At 33.6% G+C, this 26,239-nt stretch overlaps 2 protein-coding genes across 4 annotated transcripts; both read right to left on the bottom strand.

The window, feature by feature from the left end:
- Positions 1-678: 678 nt before the first annotated feature.
- On the bottom strand, positions 679-4,820 carry LOC110808003 (7-dehydrocholesterol reductase-like protein). Its single transcript, XM_022033331.2, has 3 exons — positions 4,394-4,820; positions 3,043-3,190; positions 679-1,149 (listed from the first exon to the last, which is right to left on the bottom strand). Exons 2-3 carry the CDS (start codon positions 3,188-3,190, stop codon positions 890-892), a joined length of 408 nt encoding a protein of 135 aa, XP_021889023.1. The 5' UTR covers positions 4,394-4,820; the 3' UTR covers positions 679-889.
- Positions 4,821-6,130: 1,310 nt separating this feature from the next.
- DWF5 (Ergosterol biosynthesis ERG4/ERG24 family) lies at positions 6,131-25,591 on the bottom strand. Of its 3 annotated transcripts, XM_022033329.2 has the most exons (14): positions 25,393-25,575; positions 23,847-23,916; positions 23,482-23,704; positions 23,346-23,401; positions 22,729-22,831; positions 22,581-22,646; positions 21,323-21,436; positions 15,223-15,349; positions 14,740-14,840; positions 13,969-14,094; positions 13,544-13,608; positions 13,246-13,327; positions 13,089-13,171; positions 6,131-6,458 (listed from the first exon to the last, which is right to left on the bottom strand). In XM_022033329.2, exons 3-14 carry the CDS (start codon positions 23,692-23,694, stop codon positions 6,392-6,394), a joined length of 1,203 nt encoding a protein of 400 aa, XP_021889021.1. In that variant the 5' UTR covers positions 23,695-23,704; positions 23,847-23,916; positions 25,393-25,575; the 3' UTR covers positions 6,131-6,391. The 3 variants fall into 3 exon arrangements, with proteins under 3 accessions (XP_021889021.1, XP_021889020.1, XP_021889022.1); XM_022033328.2 differs by lacking the exon at positions 23,847-23,916 and having other exon boundaries at positions 25,393-25,590; XM_022033330.2 differs by lacking the exon at positions 23,847-23,916 and having other exon boundaries at positions 6,279-6,458; positions 13,246-13,283; positions 25,393-25,591.
- Between the last annotated feature and the right edge of the window lie 648 nt (positions 25,592-26,239).

The following is a 26,239-nucleotide window of genomic DNA, read 5'->3' as shown; positions in this document are numbered from 1 at the left end:
TTAACAATATTTTTTTATCTAAACTATTAATTTTTTAAAAGTTTAAGTTTGAATCGTTGATAAAATATAATTTAATCTTTCATATAAAACTCAATAATTATACACTATTTCAATATAGAATTGAGATACAAGAAATCTAGTGTGCTCTAGTCCATTCGGTAAAATACGCCTTTGACCCCTATTGAAGTTGTTGATCGTAGGCGAGCATCACCATATTTACCTTCCATTCTGAAAATTAAAACTAATACTTGATTTTTATATTGGGCTCCCAAGCAATAAATGATAATTTATAAAATAAAATTGTCCGTATATTATTCAACATGTCAACATTGCCAATAAAATATTTATTCTAACAACAAATTCACCAAATAGAACAACCAAAACGATTATTGTAATTACTAAAATGACAAGTCAATAAAGACAAATTTACTTTTTCCAAATAAAGTCAACACGACTTTATAGAAAGAGTCAAATATTACATTCTTCAAAGCTTTAAACTTTATTGAAAAGGAAGAAATAACTTTTTACTGATCGCAACTTTTAGGATTTCTAATTGTTTTGCAAATAAAAGAAAATGGAACAAACTAAAGGAATCCAAAATGGTATAATTAAATCTATCGTATCTAGTTGTGTAAATCGGATTGCCTTTGTGGCTGAGCATCACTTCTCTAGGCTGTATTACTCATAATAATGCCTAACATGGATAAACAAACAAGCTGCTTAAAAATACATAGATACCATCCATACAGTTATTACACCTGCAATCTGGTTTGAAAGGAAAATCAACATCCAGAATGCATATACAAACAACCCACAAAACAAGATCAATATGTCAATAGCACCCAAATTTGCCTGACAACTCATGAAAATTGGTTCCTCCTTAACAAAATTAACCAGGGCCAACTTTGGGAATGTCATAATGCTCGCTCATGTTTGCTAGATACTGGTTAAAGTCTTGAATCCGATCCCGGTGAGATTTATTAGCTTCCTTTGCTAACCTATGCACATCAAGTTGCTGTTTCTGCTCTATGTATCGTCTCTCTGCAGGTGTCAGGTGGTCATCATATGGAGCAGCTTTCATATCCCCACTTGATTTGTTAGCATCATCTTCTTCCTCGTTATGATCAGCTGATGCATCTGCACTTCCACCTAAACAAGATAATATATCAAATGACAGATACTCCTGAAACAAAAAAAAAATGCAATAGAACTAAAACAGCTAGATTAGAAAGACAACCCTCAATAACAAAATCTTTAGATGATCCCTAAAATAGCCACAGCGGCATCTCACAAGTCATCACTAAGGCTGAAATCATTTACTAATAGATAACATTTGAGTACTGAATGTAATTGTGGAGTAACCAAACAACTAGAAAGACAAAGGTGGCAATATTGGCTCAGGAATTACAAGTATTAAACTTTCTTATCACAGTGACATGCTATTGGCTTGAACACTATATAGCTGGTTTAGTTGTATCCTAGAACAGCCATGTTTCTTTTTGAGATATAAGACAAACTCTTGCTTTTGAACACAAAATTAGAACTTTTTAACCACTTCTAATTCTCTGAAACCTGCAGGTAATACAACTACACTGATAAATGCAAGTCTGATCCACGAGCAATAAAAGACATATTTCTAGTGGTCATATGTAGTTTTCTCAACAAAATAAAAACAGAAGACAGCCAGTTCCTCAAAAAACAAAAGAACACCCCATATTACCTTGCTTACTTCAGTTTCACCGATTTTGGCTTATTCTATGTAATAACTGAATGAATCACTGACTCCTCTCATCACTTCTCTATGAAATTTAAATAAACATCTTAATTTATCAAAAAAAATTCCTCTCTATATGCATTTTTATTATAACCAAAACCACCACCAAAAACCAACAAGGATATTCACCAACCAGCAGCTGCTGGTGATAACTGGCAATCATGAATAGACCAATCCAATTGCAACTGGTCATCCAAATCCAGTCATGATCAAACCAGTCACAACTGGTGGTTGCGAGAGTAAAAAGGTTGCTGAACAGGCAATCAATTCCTCAAATTTTATATTTTATTTTATTTTTTAACAAAAATATTTTTTTTTAATTTTTGTCTATTACAAATTACTATTTATTATTATAATAATTTATGTCATCCATTATCGTTCGATCAAATTACCATTTTAACTCCAAAACTATTATAGGTCATGTAGCAACTTGTCTCAACTTCTTTCATTAACTTCCATTCCTCAAAATTATGAAATTGTTTCAAAATTGTTTCAAAACAGAGAAACTTTTGATAGAAAGGGCAGGTACTCTTGTTTGTTCAGGTGAAACACCCAAAAAAAAAATGGTTTAGAAGGCCTGTTAAATGTGAATAAGGGCATAAAAAAAATCACTAGGAAAAATAAATTACATTGAAACAAAGAGGAAAAATATTTTTTTTACAAAAAAAAAAAAGAATGCAAAAGAAGAAGGTTTTATTTTTTAGAAAAAAGAGAACAGAAGAAATAATTTTGTTTGACATAAATTGTGTGTATTTCAAGTCATTTTCTTGTGTCTCCCCAATAAAGCAGAAATAACTTCAATGTTTCTGTCGAAAATTTTACAGTGGCATTTAAAATTACAATAGTTTTGGACACCAATTTTAGGATGGTCCATTATTAAGTCATTATTTAAAAAATGACTTAAAAGGTACTTGCCATTACTATCTTCTTATTATATAAATCATCATTACTTCAAAAATAATTTTGATATTTTATTCTCATACCTCTTTTGAAAATTTAAGTTCTCCAACAAAAAATATAATTAAGTCATATATTAAAGTAAAATTTATCAACTAAGACCATAGACGGTAAAGCTTCAGAAGTTTAAACCAAATAAATTATACCATTCGTGTATCCCCGGGGATCGGGTCCAGAGGTATATGTATGCATGTAGTATGTACATATTTATGATGATCAAAATATGCAAAAACATGCTCTACATAGCCTGGAAGGAAGAAGATGACCTCCTGAAAGGAAAAAAAAAAAGAAAAGGGATAAGATAAACCAACCTGCTGACAGCTCATTATTGAGGACTTGAGCAGCCTGATCTTCATGCTTCTTATGTTTCTTTTTCTTCTTTATACCACCAGCTTTCACATCCAAGGCTTTTCCCTTTAGCTTCAACTTCCCACCAACAACATTCTCGTATCCTGACATCTGGTCAGGAAGAAACACAAATTATGTCAATGTTCGGAAATCTATAGAAGAGAAAGATACATTACAGTTGATTGAAAAGATTAGCAATATCAAATTTCTTCTTTTCAATCTAAAAGCCAAGGCTATTTATGACTAAGAAAGAAATGGAAGAATGAAACCAATTAATAGTTTCTCCATCAGAAAAATCAGAACCGTTCAATTTTACACACACCAAGGCTAATAATGGAACATGAATAATCTCAGGATGTATATTTGACAAGTGAACCTCACTGCAAGAAAATATTTTTTTTTTTTGCGCAGAAAGATTTTTGACATTTAGCCAACAAATATTCTTTGCTCTGAAAATTCTTAGCCTTTTCAATTATGAAATATCTTAAAAGGTGTTTAGCTCACCTTGTTTTGTAGGAAATTAACAGCATATAAGCTAATATTTTAAAAAAAATTCTTTACATGTTTAATAAATATATGACTTAAAGAATAAAATTAATTAAGTCTTCTGATTGAACAACATAGCATTTTCAAATAGCTTATAAACCTAAACAAATAGAAATTTAGGGGCGAACAGCATAATAAAAATATTATTGCAAAAACTCATAAGATATCTGACTTATTAGCTATTGGTTATTTACCAACTGCCTACATATAACTCAATAAGCATGACCAGCTGTCATCTCTAGTCCTTAACCACAAAAATTATCGAATCAGATACTTGAATTGATACCGATACCAAACACTTGTACCCAAGTCAAAGTAATATAGCTAATTTCGTAGTCTTGATCCTAAATTGTTCAATTAATATCAAGGACTTCAAGTCAATTAGCTTGATGTGTGTTCAAACTCATGTCCAACGTCCTTGATATTAATGAGAACCTATTCCTCAGCGGATTGCATACTAAAATGTTCAATTGCAGATAATGACTTTGACCTTTAAATTCGGACCTATAATAAAGAAAGAGCATTCTGCCAGGTTCAGATATTACGGTCACTGAACCAAAAAAAAAAAGAACAAACCGAACTGAAAATTCGCTTAGCCGAAACTGGCCCAATAATATATGGAAATCGAAAACCTTGGATAGGTTAGGTTATTTATGAGAAAAAGAAATTCTACATGCATGCCGAAAAATATACAAAAACTGTAAATATATAAATCAAAGCAGAAAGATTGTAAGAAACTACTATTATTGATTAAGAAAAATTAAAAACCTTAATGCACTGTGTATGTTGTCGGCTGCCTTCCTGTGAGAGAAACTTAGCAGAAAGGAATGCAGACTACCGCGCAGGAAAAGAAGCTAGTGAAAGAGAATCAAGGTGCGAGTGATGAGTAGACGAGTAGGAGGATAAAGCACTGAGGGAAAGCGCGAGTTGTGCGAGAGAAGAAGGGAGCGAGTTTGAAGGAACCGGTGAATAAATTAGCGATTTCCTCCGTTAATTTTCCGGTAAAGACCGATGGCCGCGGTTATTGCCACACCGATGGCCGGCAGGGAGCGGCCGTTGAAGGGGGGGAGTTGGGGATTAGGGAACTGGAGGTTAGGGCACAGGTAAGATGGGAAGGGAGAGATAGGAATGGGAGTTAATAGGGGCGCGAGTTGGATTCGCTTGAAGAAGGGAAATTCTCTCTCTCTCTCTCTCTCTCTCTATATATATATATATGCATGTAGACTAGTTTCCAGACCCGAAGACGGACTATCCGTTTTGTTTTTAATTTATATATATTATAATGTAATTATCTTAAAATAATAAAAATAAAACATATAATTAAAGCATAAATTTTAAATTACTCTATAATACTTTTAAATATTTTAATTTGTTTATATATATATATATATTTTGCTATTTTGATAATTCCGTTTTCAAAAGATAATTGTATTAACCTATAATTTACCTTTTTCTTTCATTTTTATTATTTTATTTTTTATATTACTATATTTTTACAATAATAAAAAAATAAAAATTATACTTCTGCATCTTCTTCCTCAACATCATTCAACATTCATCTTCTTCATTTCTCCTCACTATAAACACCATTCAACATAATTATAGTCTTAATTATAATTAAGGTTGAGGAAGAAGATAAATAATAATAATTTTCACTTAGACCCAAATTTTAATTTTAGTTCTAATTTTTTTTTACCCTAAATCCATATGTCGACTTGTTTTTTTTTTTTTTTCTCGTAACAAAAGTTAAGTCTAACAAATAATTGTATAATTTCAAATATTAAAATAAAATAAAATAAGCACTTATAACCAAATTGTATAGTGAATTATATTTCGAGAACTATATTGGCAAATTAGTAATTTGCTCATGTATTCATTAAATATAATAGTATGTATAAGTTAAACAATTTATGTGACTAATTTATTTTAATTTAATTGATCAATTTTTTTAGTGATTTTAATAAGCTATTAATTATTCTAATACATACTAAGTTATTTTAAGTAAATACATAAATCAAAAAATTACTTTTGATATATATTTTTTTTTAATAATCCAATTTACGATTACTAATATACATATATTTAATTCTAAAATATTTAATAATTATTAAAATTAATTAAATTTATATTATGTTATCACTTACTTGTATGAATGCTGACATATAAATTTTTTTATTTCATGTGACGATCAATGTACATGTACTAGTTTTTTATGCCAGTTTTTCATTTTATGATTTGAAAACTGTTAATTATTTTTAGTTGATTAATAATTAAATTACCAACAATTAATACACAAAAGCTAATGTTAAACCAATCAACAGAGTAGCTAATAAGTTAAAAAGTTTACCGTAAGATTTTTTTTAATAAAAATGCTTTTGAATTTAATGATATAAAAATTAAAATTTTAATAAAATATAAACTAATATCGTTAATAGGACAAAAAAAAATATATACACATAAAAATTAAATTTAAGTTTAAAAAAGAAAAGAAAATTATAAGAGAGATTAATACTAAAAATTAAAAACAATGTTCTATGAAAATCAAAACATAATAAAAGAGTATAGTTATAGTAAGAACTTCAGGGAAGAATACGTTTGATATTCCAAAACCAAGATTTCCTAAATCAGAAAAAAAATTAACTTAATTAGCCACTGAGAGCAACTCAAATCAGAAAACTTTTTACCTCAATTCAACACTAGTACTGATACATCTAAATCCCCAAGCTGATTCAAGATGGGAGCCGGATTTTCGATTAAACACAAATCTCAGTAAATGCCAGGAATGATTTTGTAGCGAACCTTCTCGCAATATAGTTTCCAGTACTTTCCATACCTGAAATAATAAGACCATAAAAAGATCCATTAACTCGACAACAACCTCCACCGAATATTCAGTCATAGAACTAAGCAGTTTATTTGTAAACACCATTAAAGCTATAATTTACAAGCTCAAGCAAAGCTAAACACCCTCAGACAATTTAGTTAGTGTGTGGGGAAGTCACTAGTTTCCTTTGTCAAGCTGGCAAAACTAGCAAAAGAAAAGCTGCCATGACAAACTCTCGAAGGTAGTCAAGTGGAGGAATTAGTTACAGGAATAGTTCAATGACTCCGAAAGTTCATAATCGAGATGTATGAGACCATGGATTTGAGGCTGGCAGCGAAAAGGGTAAACTAGCAGAAAAAAACATCAAACAGCAGATGCTGGTGGTAAAACAATGTGATCCTTGATGGCCACACAGCATGCACTTGCACCTTTTCCAACCCCTCCTGGACAGGTACTGTCCCCTCCAACACCCTTTTGCCTTCTAGAAGGATATACTACATACACCTAGATTGAGAGAAAATGGAAATGGCAATAACACTCAAGGATCTTGATCAATATTTTAGGACAAAACACTCATAGGATTCGCATTTTCAGTATTTGGAGGAACTAATCCAAAATCGTGGATAAGGAGATGCAACGAATATTTTCAGATGGAATTCCTAATGAGCAGAGAATGAAGTTAGCCACCTATTCTTGGGAGAGAAGGCTGACACATGGCACCAAGGGTGGCAAGCACACATGGGGTCATATAGTGGGCCATTTTTAAAGAGTGCGTTTTGGGAAGTACATCTTTTGGAATCCGACAGGGCTGACATGGTACAACATCCAAGAAACCTAAGCAAGAGAGCACTATTGTTGAATACCAATGGAAGTTTGAAGAGTTAAATCAGTCATATTCAGAAATAATCCTCATTTCAGTGAAGCTCTCTATCAAGCTTCATTAGCGGGTTGAGTGAGGGACTAAGAGTAATGAGCAAGTTGTACAAACCAAAATCACTCAACATAGCCTATGAGCAAGCCAAATTGCAGTGCTAAGATATTGAAGCAATGCTGAAATGCCAAAGGAGTGGAAGCAGACCCTTTTATCATGCACTCAAAACTCCAACAGACCCACGCGACTCAGCATCTAATCCCAACAAGAGGAACTTAAAAGACTGAGCACCAACCCAGGACAACCCGACCAAACCACCCCATGGAAAGGCCAAAAGATCAGACAATGTTTGCTATAAATGTGGATATTGATATTTTTCACGTCACCAGTGTAAAGCTAAACAGCTAATGGTGTTGGAAATCACTGAAGGAGAGAAAGATGAGTTTGCGGATAAAGGTGACCATCCTGAGGAGGTTGAGCCAACGAAGGACATGGGATAAATATACCTATTATTCTTTGGAAAGCCAAGAAAAGGAAAATAAAATCAAAGTCTGGGGAGTATTGGACTCTATACTCGTACTTATCTTGACATGCAATTTCAGTACAAATACCTTCATGCGTAACAAAGTAATCGAGTGTCACAATGTTCGACTCATCAAGACCCTTCTCTTGAATGTCCTAGACGCAAAGGGTCACAAGATGCTGAGTTAGGACAAAATGTGGTTCAATTGCTCGTTCCGCGAACTGAATTTGGGTATGATGTAATTCTTGAACTGACTGGATAGGGAGGCACAATCTCATGTCCTTTGATTCTGTTAAGACATAAGTGGAATTGATGAAAGACCAACCAGAGTTGGTCATCCAAGGAGTAATAATCGATGACTACATCAAGCCTTTGTCAGGAAAAGTTTAAACAAGATGGTGCGAAAGGAATAGTGGGGAGTTAGCAATGCCCTGTACTCTCTGGAGTATGAACAAACTGAAACAAAGAAGTACAAGGACCCAAAAGAACTTAATCTAGGCAGGAGGCCTTGCAGACGCTGATCTAGCAGTACCATGACATCTTCGAGGAACCAGATTCCCTACCCTTAGAGAGAAAAGGACTATCTCTCTACTACTCTGGACCTCACCTGTAAATGTGAGACCACACCAATATCTCTATTTCCAGAAGACAGAATTTGAAAAGCAAAAATCCAAATGCTTGACAACTCATTCATTCAACGAGCTACAGTCCATTTGCTTCACTGGTGCTCCTACTGAAAAAGAACGATGGAGTGAGAAGTTCCACGTGGATTATAGACAACTTAATGCTATCACCTTGAACCATTCCTATGATTAATGACTTGCTCGATGAACCGTATAAAACAACAATTTTTTTCAAGGTGGACTTAAGAGGAGGTTATCATCATATCAAAGTCAAATTAGAGGACGCCTACAAGACAATCTTCAGAACACACCACATGCATTTTGGATTAAAGGTTAATGCCTTTCTGCCTCACCATTTCCTCAGCCACTTTTCAATCATTTATCAACTGTATTTTCAAGCTTCAATGAAGAAATGTGTTTTTGTTTTTGATAAAATCCTAGAATAAAAGTTGTACACTTGGTCACCACTTAACACATTTAAAGTTTTTTGTTTTTGATAAAATCCTAGAATAAAAGTTGGACACTTGGTCACCACTTAACACATTTAAAGACTATGTTTGAAGTCCTATGACAAAATCAATTATTTGCAAGGGAGTCCAAATGTTGTTTCAGACAAAAGCAAGTAGATATATGAGGCATTTGATTTCAGGTGAGAAAGTGAGAACAGGTCTAAAAGAAATTGAAGCAATGTTGTCTTTTACGAGACCAACCAACACCAAGGCTTTAAGAAATTCTTGGGCCTCCAAGATGCTACTGCAAGCTTATGAGACTATAGAAGTAGTAGCCAACTATTAACAGAATTTTCTAAAAAGAAGCATCCGATGGACCCTTGAAGTAGAAGAAGCATTGGAGAAACTGAGGAAGGCGATGACCACCACCCATGTCTTAGCTGTCCTGGACTTCTTTCAGCCTTGCTTAGGTCCTGAGTTTAACACACCAGTCACTGTTCATCCATGAAACTTGGATGTTAGCAATCCTCATGACCATCACCAAATGGAGACACTACTTAAAACAGACCTCTTTCACTATCAAGACAGATCAACAAAGCATCAAGCACCTGCTTGAGCAACAGGCTCACACATTCATGCAATAAAAAGATATTGTGAAACTGTTGGGACTCAATTACATGATCCGGTATAAGAAGGAAAGAAAAATGGAATGGTTGACATATTGACAAGGGAGCTCAACAATGAAGGAGAACTTACAGGAGTTACTGCAATAACACATCATTCTCAGGTGCAGGAGTTCCAACATTCTTATCTCAATGATGATGAGGTAAGCTCCTCATTTAGTTGTCCATAACCCAACACAGAAACCCAAATACTCTTATGAACAGGGATACTAAGATACAAAGCAAGGCTCTACATTGAGAGAACAATTGCTTCAAGCTAATCATGATTCCCAATCAGGAGGTCGCTCTATAATAAGATGCATCTAGAATAGACTCAAATAGAATCTCTTTTGGCCTAAAATGAAACATCAAGTCATTGAGTGGATTAAGAAGTGAGACATTTGCCAAAGGTGCAAAGGAGAGCATGTTCAACACTTAGGCCTACTTCAACCCTAAGCTCTTTAAGCAATTACCAAAATCTAAAGGGAAAGACAAAATCTTGGTGATAGTTGATAGGTACGCCAAATATGACTATCTCTTAGCCTTGGCACACCCATCCACAACCCACAAGGTAGCTACGCTCTTCCCCGACAACATACATAAATTGCACGACATGCTTTGCTCAATCGTGATAGACAAAGATAAGCTCTTTTTCTCTGTTTTCTGGCAAAAGTTGATGAGACTGATGGGAATCAATTGCACCTGAGTATAACCTACCATCCCCACACAGATGGCCAAACAAAGAGGGTAAACCAATGTTTGGAAAATTATCTACATTACATGGTATTTAGCAAACCACACTCATGGGGAAGATGGCTTAGCTTGGCTGAATGGTAGTATAATAGTACCTGTGACACTAGCTTAAACATGCGTCTCTTTTCAGCTTGTATGGCCATCCTCCAAACATAATGGAAGGAAAGAGGTTGGGTGATGACAGTGACTAGCGTAGGATGAAGGAGAAGCAGGAAATGAATCGATCACAGAGAGAGCAACTGTTGGGATCTAAGAATGGAATGAAGAAATTTGCAGACATGAAGATTGTCATAAAAGGCAGGAGAGTGACTTAGTTCCATTTAAACTACAGCCCCACTAACAGTCCCATAGCTTTCATGAGGTACGTGAAGCTAGCTCCAAAGTTTTATGAACCCTTAAAGATAGACAAGAAGGTTGATTCGGTGGCTTACAAGCTAATTCTAGAAATGGATTCAATGATTCATCCAGTCTTTCATGACTCAATGCCAAAGAAGTATGGATGAGATTTACCCCACTTCCACAGCAGATTAACTGTTATTGACTCCCATTTTGCAAAGAATAGTCATAAGCTACCATAATAAGCTTGTGAAGCAAGTCCTAGTTCCCTGGCTCAACATGGCCCCTGAAGAAACCACATGGGAAGACTGCCCATTCCTAAAGGGGCAATTTACACATTTGAACCTTGAGGACAGGGTCGCTATGCAAGAAGGGGAGATGCAAGGCCTTGAAAATGGCATTGTAAGGAAGATAGAAGATTAAGATTTCTTTTAATTTTTTTTTCTGTTTTTTGTTAATGCTAGCTGTTGGAATAATGGAATATGTTTGACAATGTGAGCTAGAATGCTACCTCTGGTTGTACCTAGCGGCAAGTTAGTGATTTGTTAACCATTAGCTGAGTAGTATAAATTCTTCGAACATGATTGTAAGCACAAACGTGCATTTTGAGTGGAATCTATTTCCCATTGTGCATCACTCTCTCCTTCCTTAACTCTTTCTTCTCCTATCTCTCTTCTTCCGCTGTTCTACCTCATTTGCAATTCTCCTAACCTTATGCCAGATTGATTCATTCATACTGTGAATGAGTCATCTTATTGACATATTTAGTTTTGATTTTGATGAATAACCAAACATAGTTTTATTACTAACAAATGTTTGTAGTTGAAGAAGCTTTTGTAGTAAAATTCAAGTTTTGAGTATCAAGAATGAAGAATTCATAATTTAGGGAAAAGATCAAGGAATTTCAAGCTTCGAATTTCAAGAATGAAAAATCCATTATTTGAAGTAAAAGTTAAGGAGAATAGGAAGCTTTTAAAATTTTAAGACAAAAGTTGTGTTCATAAATAGGTAAATTCAAGTTGACTCAAGTCTAAGATGAATTTAAATTATAAAGATAAATAATCTTTAAAAAGATTTTTTTAATTGCTAAAAAGATGGTTTTTGATTAAAAATTTAATTTAATTTATAGAATCTCAAAAAACGATTTTTGATATTTAAAATAAAAATTCTGAATTTTTTCAGAATCTCGAAAAAGAAACTTTGATATCTAAAAAAGGTAAAATGAATTTGGAATCTTTAGCAAATTAAACCTCAATATTTTGGTATTTTTAACAAATGATTTATGGCGTCAAAATCTGGGTAAACTTGGTACTTTTGATAAATAGATTTTGGTAATTCTGAAGTCAAAGATCTTTAAATCGAATTTTTGAACCTTGGATTTATGAGATTTAAATAATCTTTGAAAGGAAAAATATGTCTAATTGATTTTACAATATTTTGCATAGAAAACATTCTAAAATGAAATTCAAAATCACAAGAAAACTGCAAACATTAAATTTAAATTTTTCAGTGGATGTGTCACAATGGATGTGTTGTGGCATTGGATTAGGAGAGTTTCTGGGGTTAAAACTGAGCAATTCCAATTTCATAAAAAAGAATAGCATCACCTAAGTGAGAAATCATTACAGAATTACTAGCTCCACACAAGAGAACTACCGAAGAAGGTTGTCTGACCTGAGAAAACCTTCCGATCCTGCAAACAACCATTCATCTCCAACTGGAGAGGCCTTCTAGTTGTCGGGATAAACTGGTTTCATCAACATCTCCTTTCCATTGGCAAGGTTCAAACTACTCAGTGTGGATTGGCCAAAAAGAAAAAAGAAAATCCACCACTCATCAGCTTCAGTACCCTCCAGAAACATCCTCTTTTTCTGCTGGCTTCTTTCCTTTTACTGCCACCTTTCGGTTCTTATAGTTCCACAAACCCCTGTTCTTCCCGAGAGTAAGAAGATCAATTAACAATCTTCTCCTTTAAGGTTCCTACTCCGAGCTTTGTACCCTCACAACCATAGAAACAAAGAGATTTTCTTTTTACCACCATATCATCCAGCTTTCTCTTTACCGCCAGAAAATTTCTTCGCGGTTCAGCTGGCACACCTACTTCAACCAAGCAAGCTTGGCCAAGACCCATAGATGGAAGGAGAAAGGATTGAGATCTAAGAGAATCTCTCTAGACTCTGGACTAAAACATTATATGTATATATCGGGAAATAAGCAGGGAAATCATGTTCTAATCATCTCTATTAAGATGAATCTAAAAATTAATTAAGAACAGAACAAGAATTGAGCGAAATGGGCCATAAGTATTAAAGCAAAGATTTAGAAATGCTAGAATTTTTCTAAACCTCATTTCTTCCAAGCACACTTCTAATAGTGACGGAAAAAAGGTTCCACACAAATAATGAAGTTTGTAGTTGCTTACTTAGATCGGCATCGATCATCATCCCTTTTGGCTCGGTCGAAAAGAAGGATAGTAAGAAACACCACATAGAAATATGGCAAAGCCTGAACCAAAGCAACTAACATTTCAGCAACAGTCTCCCAAGAATTGCAATTCATTAAATGATAGACATGCTTACATGGTTGAAGAGACCTGGGACAGTCCAGAAGAAGGCAGCTAATATTTCAGGTACGTAATGGAAATGACGAGACAAACCCCACCTGCAAAATGTTGATTTAAACTGTACTATCTATATACAACATTATGAAGCATCTTATTGTTGCTGAGAAACCACATTGCTTAGCAGATATAAAAGCCACAAACACCAAATTTAACCAGAAATCTGACATTTCTTGAGCTGAGTGAGGTCCTTTTTAAGCCAATTCAGTTGTTATTATTTCATGGCCTGATTTATAATATAAACCTCGAAAGCTCACCATCCTGATGTTAGAAGAAGGCTGGTTTTAGTTTCTCCGGAACCTGTAGTATATGACGCCACTATCTGTAAGAAGAATAACTCCAGGTTATTTCGAAAAGTTGATCCTATGGCTCAAGAATTAAGATTAGTTAAATTTTTTCATAAAATACGAGCAAATATTTGTAACCTGCTTCTGATCTCCTCCCATTGTCAAGACAACACATGTCAACAATTCCCAATTGCTCATAGATTTGACTCAGAACTTGAAAATAATTATGGTAGTTCTAGATTAACATAGACGTGGCCCCTCTTAACTTCATTCTCCATTTGTAGTGAAACTTATTCCATCCCAGTTTTTTTTTTTTTTTTTTGAGTATGTTCAGTTAATCATCACTTATCTAGAGAAAAATGAAACTACATAGTAAATAATATGATCCTGATCACCTTTGATGGAGCTCTCCCCCAAATTAAGCACTTGCCATTTGTTCTGCGGAATTCCTGCCTTTGCCTGTCACAGTCATAGTTGATGTATATGCAAAGAATTCCAGCCACTAGAATATAAAGTGCAAGCTGGTAAAGAAACACGGTCACTTGTCAGAATAGAGTACTATACAAGGTAGACTTAAAGAAAATAAATAGAAAATTTCTCAAATGTTGGAAAACAAATAATGTCATTATACTCATCAGGCTACAGTTACTACTTTCTTTCCCTGCAGTCTATCCTTATCAAGGTCTTTTTAGAATAGTACAACCATTTTGCGTGCAAATACAAGTATATTTATGTACACAAATATATATATATATATATATATTTGATAGACGAAGTATTATAAGAAAGAGAGGAAGGTAGTGCAACTGTAAGAGTGAGACAGAGAGGATAAGGTATCTCAATCAAAAGATAAAAGACAATAAAACAAGGAAGAAAGTTTGAGACAAAATAGAAACCCAATCAATTTGCAAATTAGATAAATAACACCTGAGAAAAAAAAACACCTGACAATCAGAAGATTACTCTTGATTTCCCAGTTACATATGACTGCGAAAACCAAAGTGCGGGAAAGGTAAGACCAGAAAATGCAAATTGCAGTCAATGAGTGTGAAACTTGATAATCAGATGGTAGGTACGTGCTAGAATTACAAGCAACCCCAGGAAATATAAAATGCAGTTAGTTACTACTTTTCTATCAGTAAAATACAAAGAGGACATTGTCATACCTGAATTCCGAGATCCACAGGATGGTTAACTAGGTACATGCCAGGTGAAGTATACACAGAAGGAACCCATACCAAGCAGCCCCAGCAAATATAAAATCCAGCTGCCAAAGTCCATATATGCAATAAGACAAGATGAATCAATAGCATTAGATTCGGAAAAAAAAAATCGGGTTTTAGACAAAAAATAAAAACAAGCAACAAGGAACAACCATATAAATTAGAATGATAGTATCAACTGCAACAACAAAACTTTGTCAAATGTGCCCCAGCCTCATTCGTCAACAATCTTTCATTTTGTATCTAAGTTAAATTTCATATAAAAATAAAACTCAAGATCTCTTTCTTATTTCTTGAGGAAAAAAAGAGTATTATAAAGAGGCACAAGGGAATGCTGTTAGTGTACATTACAGAAAATCAGAAATCGAAATTAGAACAAGCATAAAGTACAATGAAGTAGAGAAGAAGAAAAGAACATCCGCAGACCTCGATCATGCGCAATGTCCATTGTGTTCCAGTAACCAGCCTCCCACCAGAAAAATTTTGTGACATATACCAGCATCAATATTGTATTTACAAGCATGGAATCAGCTATTCTCCCATTTGTTTCATACTGTTCAAACAAAGTAAATGATGAAATTTTTGAGAAATCAAATCGAGAACTAGTTCAAAAAGAAAAAGGAAAATTGGATAAAACAATTGCACGGGCCAAGTAAACACCATTATTGCATTCATTTGACAGCCAATGAATGAAGTGAAATTGTAAATAAGTTCTAGTGCCAGAAAAGAAAACCATGCAACCTAAGTAGCACGATATGGTGTAAATTAGCAGCACCTTTGTATTTTAAATGCCTCATATTTAGAGAAATTACTGTTCATAAATTAATGCAAACAGGAAGATCTTGAAGAGGACATACTTCTATAGTAAGATATATCTATATAATTGTAATGTTTATGTATCATTAAGGTATTTAACTCATTTAAGAACTAGTACTTACAGGCATATTAATGACATAAGCTTATTATCTCCTATTTAGTTAGGATCTTATTTAAAACTAATATCTTATTTAGTTATTCTGCATCCTAGGTTATTCCAATTAAATAGCTTGTTTTCCTATTTAAAAGAAATATAGATAGATTTAAGAATTCATATTTTGATTTAATCTAGCACCTATAAATAGGGTAACCTAGTTTCACAATTTAGTATATTATATAAGTGATAATTATTCAAACATTAAGTTATTTATGAAGAAAGAAACAAGAAAATTTTTGATGATAATAAAGATACTTTTGTAAATATCAAGGATAGATGATTACATTATTTTGGCTCTATCCTTCTGGGTCGTAATTTATTATCTTTCGATGATATTGGAGCTATTATCGATATTCTCGTAGATATGTAATACTTTTGTACATGGGTGGTACCCCTTTGGTGCTCTTTTTTAATACATTTACTAACTTCTATCTAAAAAAAAACATTAAGTTATTTATTTAATTATTAAGGTTTTATATCTCTAATCTTGGTTCTTAATCAATTTTCTTTTAAGTTTTTCTGTTCAAGCTTTCTTTTTCCTACACGAATTGGTATTAGAGTAGACATCTGAACTTCACAAAAACATAACACTACTGCCAACAAAAACACTAAAATCCTAAATCAGCCACCATCAACAACAGTAGACAGAAACATCACAGTAACCGTAGGCAACTTGATTCTCCGCTACTAACAAGAGATGGTCAACCCTGCCCCTGTTGGCTTCAAACAGGTCCAATCAGCTTTTTTAGCGCAGCACTCTCCCCTTGAAGTTGTTTAACTGTTCCTTTGCCAAAAGCCATCCTTCTATGCTGCTAAGAGAGAAACAGACACGATATCCAAAGCCATGATTTCTAGTATAATCCCTCACCAGAAAATCAACATCGAAGAACAACCGGAACCTGGTGCATGCATATCACACACCAAGTACTGCATCTGTGAAATTATTTTTTGAAATAAAAAGTGTGAAATATTTATTACTTACATGCACCAAGGGGTGCAAAACCCATTTATAAAAGTATTTATATTTCAGTTAACAAATCAATTAAGTCACCAAAAGTCCCAAAGGAATACAAGTCTTGTTTCAAAATCAAAACACCAAGGGATTAGAACCATCTCTCTCTAATTCTGTCAGTGCCTTCTTCCACTCCCTCAAAGACTCTTCTATTCCTCTCTCTCTAGATAACCCAAAAAAGGGGCCAATGGTATGAGTCCCAAAACCTTCTTCCACTTCACCATATCCTTCCAAGCCCAAATCTCATCCTTGACCATGCCCACCAACACTCAATTATACTCCAAAAGCCCAAAAGCCATGAACCATAAATTGTAAGCGATAGGACACTGAAGAAGATGTGATCACAAGTCTCCTCCGCACTCTTGCACAGACAACACCAGTTTACCAAAATCTTTCCCCTCTTCATGAGTTTATCTATACTCAAAGGACTACCACGAGTAACCTCCCAAGCGAAGAAAGCAATTTTAGGAGGTGTATTTATTCTCCAAATCTGTTTAGACGGAAAATGTTCTTCAGCATTCACTCTCTTGGTAATGTGCTTATAGAAAGACCCCATAGTGAATTGATCTGTAGGACTTAGATTCCACAGGCCTCATTAAGAAACATAGAAGCTAAGACATTTAACAGTGATACATAATATTCAATCTCCCAATTATTAAGATTACAGATCACCTCCACATACCACTCCATTCTCCCCTCCCCACCCAAAATAAGCCTCCCTTACTGATAATTCTTTGTCGCGAGCTATAGCAAAAATCTGTGAGAACCTCTCTCTCAATGCTTTATCATCAATGGAAATGTATGACCAAAATCAACACTCTTCCTATCACCAACTCTCCATTTAATACACTTCTGCAATTTCTCTCTCCCATTACATTCTTCTTCCATAAACCTGTCCCATTGGGTCTAGGCGATCCCTTAAGGAATCTCCCTCTACCCATGGTACCGAAGTTTGCCTCAATTATTCTCTTCCATAAACTGTCCCTGTCTTTCACAAATCGCTACAACCATTTCCCTTGCAAAGCTAGATTCATCTCGTACGTCGATCTCACCCCTAGACCTCCCTAGCTTAACGGTCTTTCAACTTTTATCTCACAACACTAAGTGGTACCTCCTCTTATCCTGTGAATAACCCCATAGAAATCTGCTCTGGATAATTTCAAGCTTTTTATCAACAATATGTTAAAGATTCTTTATGTTATCTATTTCTCTATTTGTTTTACCTTAGTCTATGGGTACTTTCACAAAATTGTACTGGCACAATTGTACTGTTTGACCACCTTACAATGTAGTATGACAAAAAAATTTCTCAGTTTCAAAATTAAAGGTGGATGTTATGAGTGGGCATCCAACTTACACCTCAGCATATTTTAAAATTAGAGAAAAAGCACATGTAATATGACAAAAATTAAAGGTGGACATCGAACTCCTTTAACAACTGATATATACAATAATTTCTTAGTACATCACCATGTACAATGAGGATGTTATGAGTGAGCAAGGGGCTGATTCAGTTAAGGGCCATACCTGTACCCTTCGAGGACCAAGTCCACAGATTTTCTCATAAGAAGCAAATAAAGGCTTAGCACATAGCTAAATATGTTGTTTGCAGTTTCATTCTTTATGTATTTTTAGTTATCAGTTGTATCCTACAGACGGTTATTTAAGACTGTCAGTTTTATGTTAGGTTTGAAATAATATAGTAATTTTTCCTATCCTTAAGTTGCAGTTCATATTCTTGAAGGCAGCAGTTATGATGTATTGCTATCATGATAGGACTAATAAGGTTAATTTGTCCAATTAAGACTTTTTGGATGAAAACCTAAACATCAAACTTAGAGTTTCTTAGATGTCACATCTAAGAAGTTCTAAGCATTATACTCAAGAGTTTAATTTTATCAATATTATGATACAGAAAAAAGTAGGCGTAGGACCCATGAGAGTAGCAAAGCAAAAGAGTTTGAGTCTATTCAGTAGGAAGTTGATTTCTTTAAGGAATTAATAAGAGTTAGAATTATTTAAGGATTTCTTTTTCAGTAAGAGCTAGAATGATTTAAGGATTTCTATAAAGTATTTTAGATTTAGATATAGATTTAGATTAGGAATTAAAAAAAAAAGTAGGATTATAGTTCCTAGAACTATAATTAGATTTAGATTAGGATTTGGAATAAAATATGGTTTCTAAAATTGCAATAGGGCTCTAGTTCAATTAGCTTTCATAACAAAATCATCAAGCAATTAATCCAAAAAGTTATCTCTAAAAGATCAGATATTCTCTTACAGGAGCCTCAAAATAGGCCTGCAAGGCTGGAAAATCCAGAAGCAAGCAGCTTACTTGCTTTAGAATTTCACACTAGCAGGTTCTGTGACCAGATCCAGAGCCCAGACTGTGACAAATTGGTATCAGAGCTAGTGGTCATGGAGGACTTCCAAAGTTTCTATGAAATAGTTTGACACGTTCATGAAGCAATACCAAGAGGATCGTGCCCACTCGGAAGAGAGGTGGCACAGGCTTGCCAGTCAAGTTGAAAGTTTATCCCGGGAATTTTTGGCTACAAGAAGTAAAACTGTCAAAACCAACAGCTCAGGAAAAAAAAAAAGAAAAGACAAGAAGCTCGTCGACTCTAACAAAAATATAGAAGATAGAAATATGGTGCTGTGGTTCACAAGGTTACCGTTTCCTAGATATGATGGCTCAGTTGATCTGCTGGGGTAGATTAACAGGTGGGAGCACTATTCCACTAACAGATAACCGAAGAAGACAAGGCGGGCTTAGCTTCTTTTCATCTTCAAGATGAGCTCAACTATGGTTCTTAAAGTTGAACAAGACAGATTAGAGAGCTCTTGGTTCTTAATGATTTCATTTCGAGTATTCTTCCCAAGATTTCGTTTAGATTTTATTCAATCTCATAAGAAATTTGAAAATTTTTTTTTCTTTTCAAAATTTTTATGTACTATCTTCTATCAACTAGACAACTCCATGCAAGTTCCTCAAACACACTGAATCATTGCCAGTAACGAGTGAGCATATCGTAGTATTGGATTACAAGGAGATCTAGTTGTCACAAGTCATCGAGGCTAGATTCAATGCAAAATTCTTATGTGTTTTCTTTGTTCGAGTAAAATTCTTTGACTATTTTTTAAATTGTGTATCATCCCGTATAACAAAAAATTCTCACCAATACTATTTATTATGGAGTTAATCAATCATGACATGACCAGATTATCTCAGCCTTCCAAGTTCGGGACTTTGGGTTTTCGGCACTCAATTGGGTGACTTCTCCACTAAGGTATTCTTGTCTCCCTTTTCGTTTAACTTGTGGACTACTAATTGGAATTTGAGTGGCTTCCAATTCGGATGATTTGATAGAAATAATTTCATCAAACCAAGATTTGACTTTAAAGAGGTTATTGGCTCTCGTCATGACCATTCTGTACTTGGTGATGGGCAAGAGAGAGAAAAAAAATGTTTTTTAAGGTTCAGATATCCTACTTTAATACCATAAAAATTTGTAATTAAATTTTCTATTTATTGAATTTTTATTCATAATACTTAATTTATAACAGCAGAATATATAAGAATATATTAGAAAGAGTTTTAGTAGGGAATTAGATACAAATAAATCCCATAAAAGGAAAATATCTTTCAATTACTAAAATCGACCATAATTCCTCCTTACAGGTATAGTTAGTCACTCATCCCAGACCATGCAACATGGCATACGATTCTGATTCCGGACTTGCAGGGCACGCTCTTAAGGGGGGATGTCATGTTATGGTCTAACACACTCAAACTAGTGTCAGTACTGCAGCAAGAGCAGTGTTACAATCATAGTTAGCACTTACAAACTGCAGATAGGCCAATCCATTCACTTTGTTCTAATATAACCTGTTTTCCTAATCAACTTTATTTTAAATTCTAGATATTCTGTTATGTCAGTTGCCCTTTTCGAGGAGACAGCTTATTTCTGTAATTGTGTTAAAGGTATTAATGAAGGAAAGAAGTTTAGGCAGAAAGACCAGTAAAAGTCTCGAGTAGCTTCCTCACTCAATAGAATGAACGGTTCTGTCTCAAAGAACCCTTATCATTTAAAGATGTAAAGCTTCTCTCTTGATGCCCTCTCATATTCTCTCTTGATGCGCCCTCATATTCTTCCCCAACAAACCCATCATTAAAAAGAACTGCAGTTTAATCTTTTATTTGCTTACTTAGCCTAATCAACAAGAGGAAATAAAGAATAAGTCTTTTGAAAAATAGTATTGAAAAACAAATGCAATGTCTGATCAGAACTTCAAAAAGAAAGAGCAAACATGATGCTAGCAAGGGAGTCAGTTAGGAAATACAGAAAACCCAGTTATCCCCTTAGCATCAAACAATCAGGTTAATATCCTGAAACTCTAACCAGACACCAAAGAATAGGCTTTACAAACATCAATGATGAATTTTATACACATTACAAATGTAGATGCCATGAAAATTTGCAAATTATGATGCCAATAGCTCTTAAGATTCAGGTGCAAGAGATATAGGAGCTTTTTACCTGCTTTATGCAATAAGTGACTGCGAGAACTGCCCAAGACATCATCCCAAATCTGCAGTTTGTGAAAACTTTGATGTCAAAGTTTTTCCCAATTCGAGGATACAGCTCCATACCCTGCCATAACAGGCAATTTTGAGTAATAATATGGCCTGGACTCTACATTGTCCACATAGAAAGTCCTGAAAACAGTTCATATTAATAGAGCATTGTCTTTTTAATGTTTGATTTGGTATCTAGGATTTTCTTAAATTATTATCATTTTTCCTTCAATTTACTTTCTCAAGGATGTTCATCCTTAACGTACTTTTGAAGATTAACTTGTAGAAAGGTTTTAGGACAACCCAAATTCAGAATATATGAGGAGTTATTATATTCGGTTTAGCAAATAAAAAATATGGAAAAAGACAAGTGCACATATAAAAAGGAAAAAGAAAAGTAAGAAACCCCGTGCCAAAAATCAGCAATATGTGAGAGAGATTTTATCATTGCATAAGAGACGAAAGATTTGTCATTGTGTAGATTCTATCATTGCAGATGATGAATGGGACATATAAGCATGCAGAACTCAGCTCTTTAAATTAAAAAAAAAAAAAAAAAAAAAAAAAAACCCTGAGTTCCATGCATAATTTTATTAGGTTTGCATGGTGCAATAGACCTCTAGGATAAGATGCCATAACATTTCCGAGTGAAATCAGGCTAGAAAACACATCTGCTGTAATGTTGGAGCTATCGAGAGAAATGGTTATAGCCTGAAGCTTCAAGGCAGTATATGAAAGATCACATGTCGCTTTGTAATTCATATCTAAATAAATTTTTCAAGACACTATACTTATTATCTTTTAATAGCAGGTTCTTGATTCTGACAAGGATGGGAACCAATGAATTTAAACTTAGTCCAATAAGGAACTCATGTTCTGCATCTTCCGCTTCATATTTTCAGCATATTAACCTCATTTCTCCTTGCCACTTTCTGGGTGATATAGAAAGAACGAAACAAGAAAACTTCTAATGGCGCAGAACAGTATTTTTTATAAAGTTAAAGATGGGTGACTCCAGACCCTAGGTCATCCTCTTTACCCTATGAGAATTTGGGAATCTTACTAACATTTTGATTAATATGTACATACTTTTATACATAGGTTTACATCCCCTTAGTACTTGTGGATGAATCATATCATACTATTTTTATTTCAAAAAAAAAAAGTTCAGTACATAACAAATTAATTTTTTTTCTGGATAGAATAACAAATTAACTCACCCAATAGAAATCAATTATTATATTGCTACAAGAACCAGAATCAGTGGAAGAAGGTGCCAAATGACCCTTGCAAGAATAAAGCACTAGTGTCAGAAAGTCAGCTCAGGTATCTCAAACAGAGGAAAATCATATCATCCACAATCCTTACTTTTATGTATAAGAAAATACAGAATACGAAGCTTCCAAAAATTAGTGCTGAAAATATTTCTCCCAAATGGTCATAAACAACGGAAGGATTGAATATTCCAAACCTGAAGATAGATACAGAAACAATGTCAAATAAGCTTGAAAACTCTTTTTAACTTATTTCTCTTCTAAGATAAATTTGGTGATAGAATTGACAATAAATTTGGAAGCAACTTTATGCTTCTAAGAAAAATCGAATTGAGAATAAATAATAAATTTTCTGTGGAGAACCATACAAGTTGAATGAACCTAAGGAAGTATCAATAGGTGATGAAAGAGAAAACTACTGCTTCCATCTAAAGAGTTCTGGAAAATACTAACCGTCAAAATATAAATAAGCATGGAGAATGGAATTTGTCAGAAAGAATAGCATATCACTTTTGAATTAACAAGTGCCCTTCTTCAGTCAAAACAATTTGGAAGTGATGGCAAGAAACCCAAATTGAGAATCAGCATAATTATCAACATCAAATAAAGCACCAATCAGGAATTAAGTTTGTGATCATATATATTGACGTATGATGCGAATTATCCAACATAAGAGAAAACATAAACAATGAAATTATAGAAAGTCCTTACCACCAAAGGCCAATATAGGTGACCATTGTCACAAGATATGCTGCCACACCATTGGCCTATAAAAATTAGAATATGTAAATTACCGTCTATACAACTTTGGAACTGTAGGTACTATAAACCAAGAAGCCACTCATACCTTATAAACAGGTCGATTCCCAGCAGGAGATATGGGGCCCTCCACCCTTTTACCAGGTAGAAGTAGCTGAAGCACAGCCTCAAATGCTGCATAAGAAAATATTATTTTCCAAGCAACAGCAGTGGGCCTTGGCCATATGTTTATGAAGCCCTGTAGCCCATGCTGCCTCAAATAGTACCAAGTTTGTGCGACAGACCCATCAGCATGCACCATGGTGTACCATCTTCACAAAATATAAATTCTAAGTTAGATGCACAGTTAAAAGAGTTATGTTAAAATTTCACATGATCATGAAAATATAAACCAAATAAATAATGCACTAACTTATTGTTTCTAACTACCCAAGAAAATGAATAATTCAGTACATTTACAAAACACGTGAGAGCAGCTCCAGTTGTTTTTCAACAGTAAATAGTGCCTCTGTTTTCCTTGCAACTGATAGAAAAGAGGGCATTTCAGAGCTTAAAATAAAATAATCAGATTTTGACATTATGCAGACAGCCACATTAAATATTGCACTAACTAATTGTGTTTAACTACCCAAGAAATTGAATAATTTACACGGGAGAGCATCTATTTGTTTTTCAACAGTAAACAGTATCCCTGATTTCCTTGCAACTGATACAAACGAGGGCATTCCAGAGCTTAAACTAAAAAAATAAAATTTCAATATTTTGCAGAGAGCCATATTAAATAGCAATATACAATTATTTCGAAAGTGAGAAGAAAATTTTTCTCAACAATATAAACATAAAGAGACCCATATAGGTTCAAAGACTCCATATAGGTTCAAGATAATCAGATTTTGATATTTTGCAGACAGCCACATTAAATATTACACTAACTAATTGTGTTTAACTACCCAAGAAATTGAATAATTTACACGGGAGAGCATCTACATTTGTTTTTCAACAGTAAACAGTATCCCTGATTTCCTTGCAACTGAAACAAACGAGGGCATTCCAGAGTTTAACTAAAAAAATAAATTTTCAATATTTTGCAGAGAGCCATATTAAATAGCAATATACAATTATTTCGAAAGTGGGAAGAAAATTTTTCACAACAATATAAACAAAAAGAGACCCATATAGGTTCATAGACTCCATAAATACGTATGTACATCTGTACATCTGAAAAGACCGACAGAGAGAATAACACAACTTATGATTGTCGTATACGGCTCTCTTAAATGACCTAATACTCAATAATTTTCCAGAGGTCCGAAACAACTGTTGGTAATCCGATGACCGGAAATATTTAAAGAAAAAAAGGAACCCCTTGTCAGCCCCTTTTCTTTACCCTTAGAGTTTCTCACAACCAGAGTACTAAAAATTTTCGGTTTTATTTCTATTATCTCCAACTGATCCAAATGAGATACAAAAGCTAAATAGTAAAATAATTGAACCATCGACCAAATTTCTCACGATTGATAGACTTTATTACATCCAGGAAAACAGAAACAAGTGAAGATTATTTTTCCGGAATAATCATTTGATATATGTTCTCATTGAAAGAAACGTTTCTTCCAGATTGGCACGCAAAGATGAAAATGAGATGCAAGCTAGATGTGAAAAAGAAACAAGAGCAGGAAACATAGCAAAAATTGAGAGAAATGATACATAGATTGGAGATACTTATATATAAATATATATATATATATATACACACCATTAATTAGCACTAACAGTACTAAATATTTCTTAAGATCTAAAATCTCAAATTATCCATCCAGTTATCAAAAACACATACAAGTATATTCAGTAATAGATTTAGATTTATCATTCCTGATAGAGCTCAAGGATTTATAAATTATTACAGTCATGAAATGACGGCTTTCTAATCTTCCAGGAAATCAAAAGGTGTTTTCCAGAGCAAGGAAGAGAAAATTCAAAAGAGGAGAAAGTGGCTTACAGTAATATAACAAAAGGAGGACAGAAAGTTAGAAGAGAAAGCATTGAAGCATATGTGACGAGTGGTGAATGAACTGTTTTGGATTCTGCAGCTGCCATTCTCTCTTTCTCTGAACGTCTGTGAATACCTGAGGACAGTTATTGTAGGCTGAAGCTGCTCTGAAAATGAACTCTGTGTTTATGCGAGTCCGAGGACCAGGTAGTGGTGGGGTTGGCTTGACCTGTAAATTGTCTTTTTTTTTATTATTTTTATTTTTATTTTAGAAAATTAATAATTACTGTTTTCATGTTGAAATTTGGATTGGAATACAGTTGTATTTTATTATAATATTAAGATATTTTTTATTAAATTAAAGGAAAATAACAAAAATCACGTGATACTTATTTATTGTAATATTTTTATAAAAGAAAACACTTCTCTTTTAAGGGGAATAAAAAAACTCATTCATACACTTCAGTAAATTAGACTCTTATAATTAAGTTTATTTTAAATAAATTTTTGTTAATATTAGTTATTAATTTTTCTAAAAGAAATATAATTTTAATAAATTATTAAAGATTTGTCATAGTTTTGTTATTAGATTAAAATTATTTATAATTTCATGAATGATGTTAGTTAAAAATAATGTATAAATATTTAATAATTTATAACGTATAATTTTTAATAAAAATTTATATATTTATTAATTCGATAATATATAGGTACAAATTATAATACAAATAAAAACAACCTCTAAATGATAAAAACAAAAAAAATAAAGTCGGATTTAAACTTCTAATTTTTTATAAAATAATAAACGTACTAATCATTTAACTAAATAGTAGGTGATGAAATTTTCATTTTGGTT

Source organism: Carica papaya, chromosome 5 (genome assembly GCF_054855325.1).
Source record: "Carica papaya isolate Zhongbai chromosome 5, ASM5485532v1, whole genome shotgun sequence".
Taxonomy (NCBI): Eukaryota; Viridiplantae; Streptophyta; class Magnoliopsida; order Brassicales; family Caricaceae; genus Carica; species Carica papaya.
Note: the sequence above shows the minus strand (reverse complement) of the source record. Positions and strands in the feature narration are given on the sequence as shown.

What these genes read in the sequence shown, in the direction of transcription:
- DWF5 (XM_022033328.2), bottom strand. Translation starts at nt 25,490, where the DNA reads ATGGCAGCTGCAGAATCCAAAACAGTTCATTCACCACTCGTCACATAT. An exon ending in CCTCCTTTTGTTATATTACT is followed by an intron (nt 23,705 to 25,392) that starts GTAAGCCACTTT and finishes TATTTTGTGAAG; the next exon opens with ATGGTACACCATGGTGCATG. An exon ending in GATGATCGATGCCGATCTAA is followed by an intron (nt 6,459 to 13,088) that starts GTAAGCAACTAC and finishes TTATTATTTCAG; the next exon opens with GTATGGAAAGTACTGGAAAC.
- LOC110808003 (XM_022033331.2), bottom strand. Translation starts at nt 3,190, where the DNA reads ATGTCAGGATACGAGAATGTTGTTGGTGGGAAGTTGAAGCTAAAGGGA. An exon ending in CAATAATGAGCTGTCAGCAG is followed by an intron (nt 1,150 to 3,042) that starts GTTGGTTTATCT and finishes TATCTTGTTTAG; the next exon opens with GTGGAAGTGCAGATGCATCA.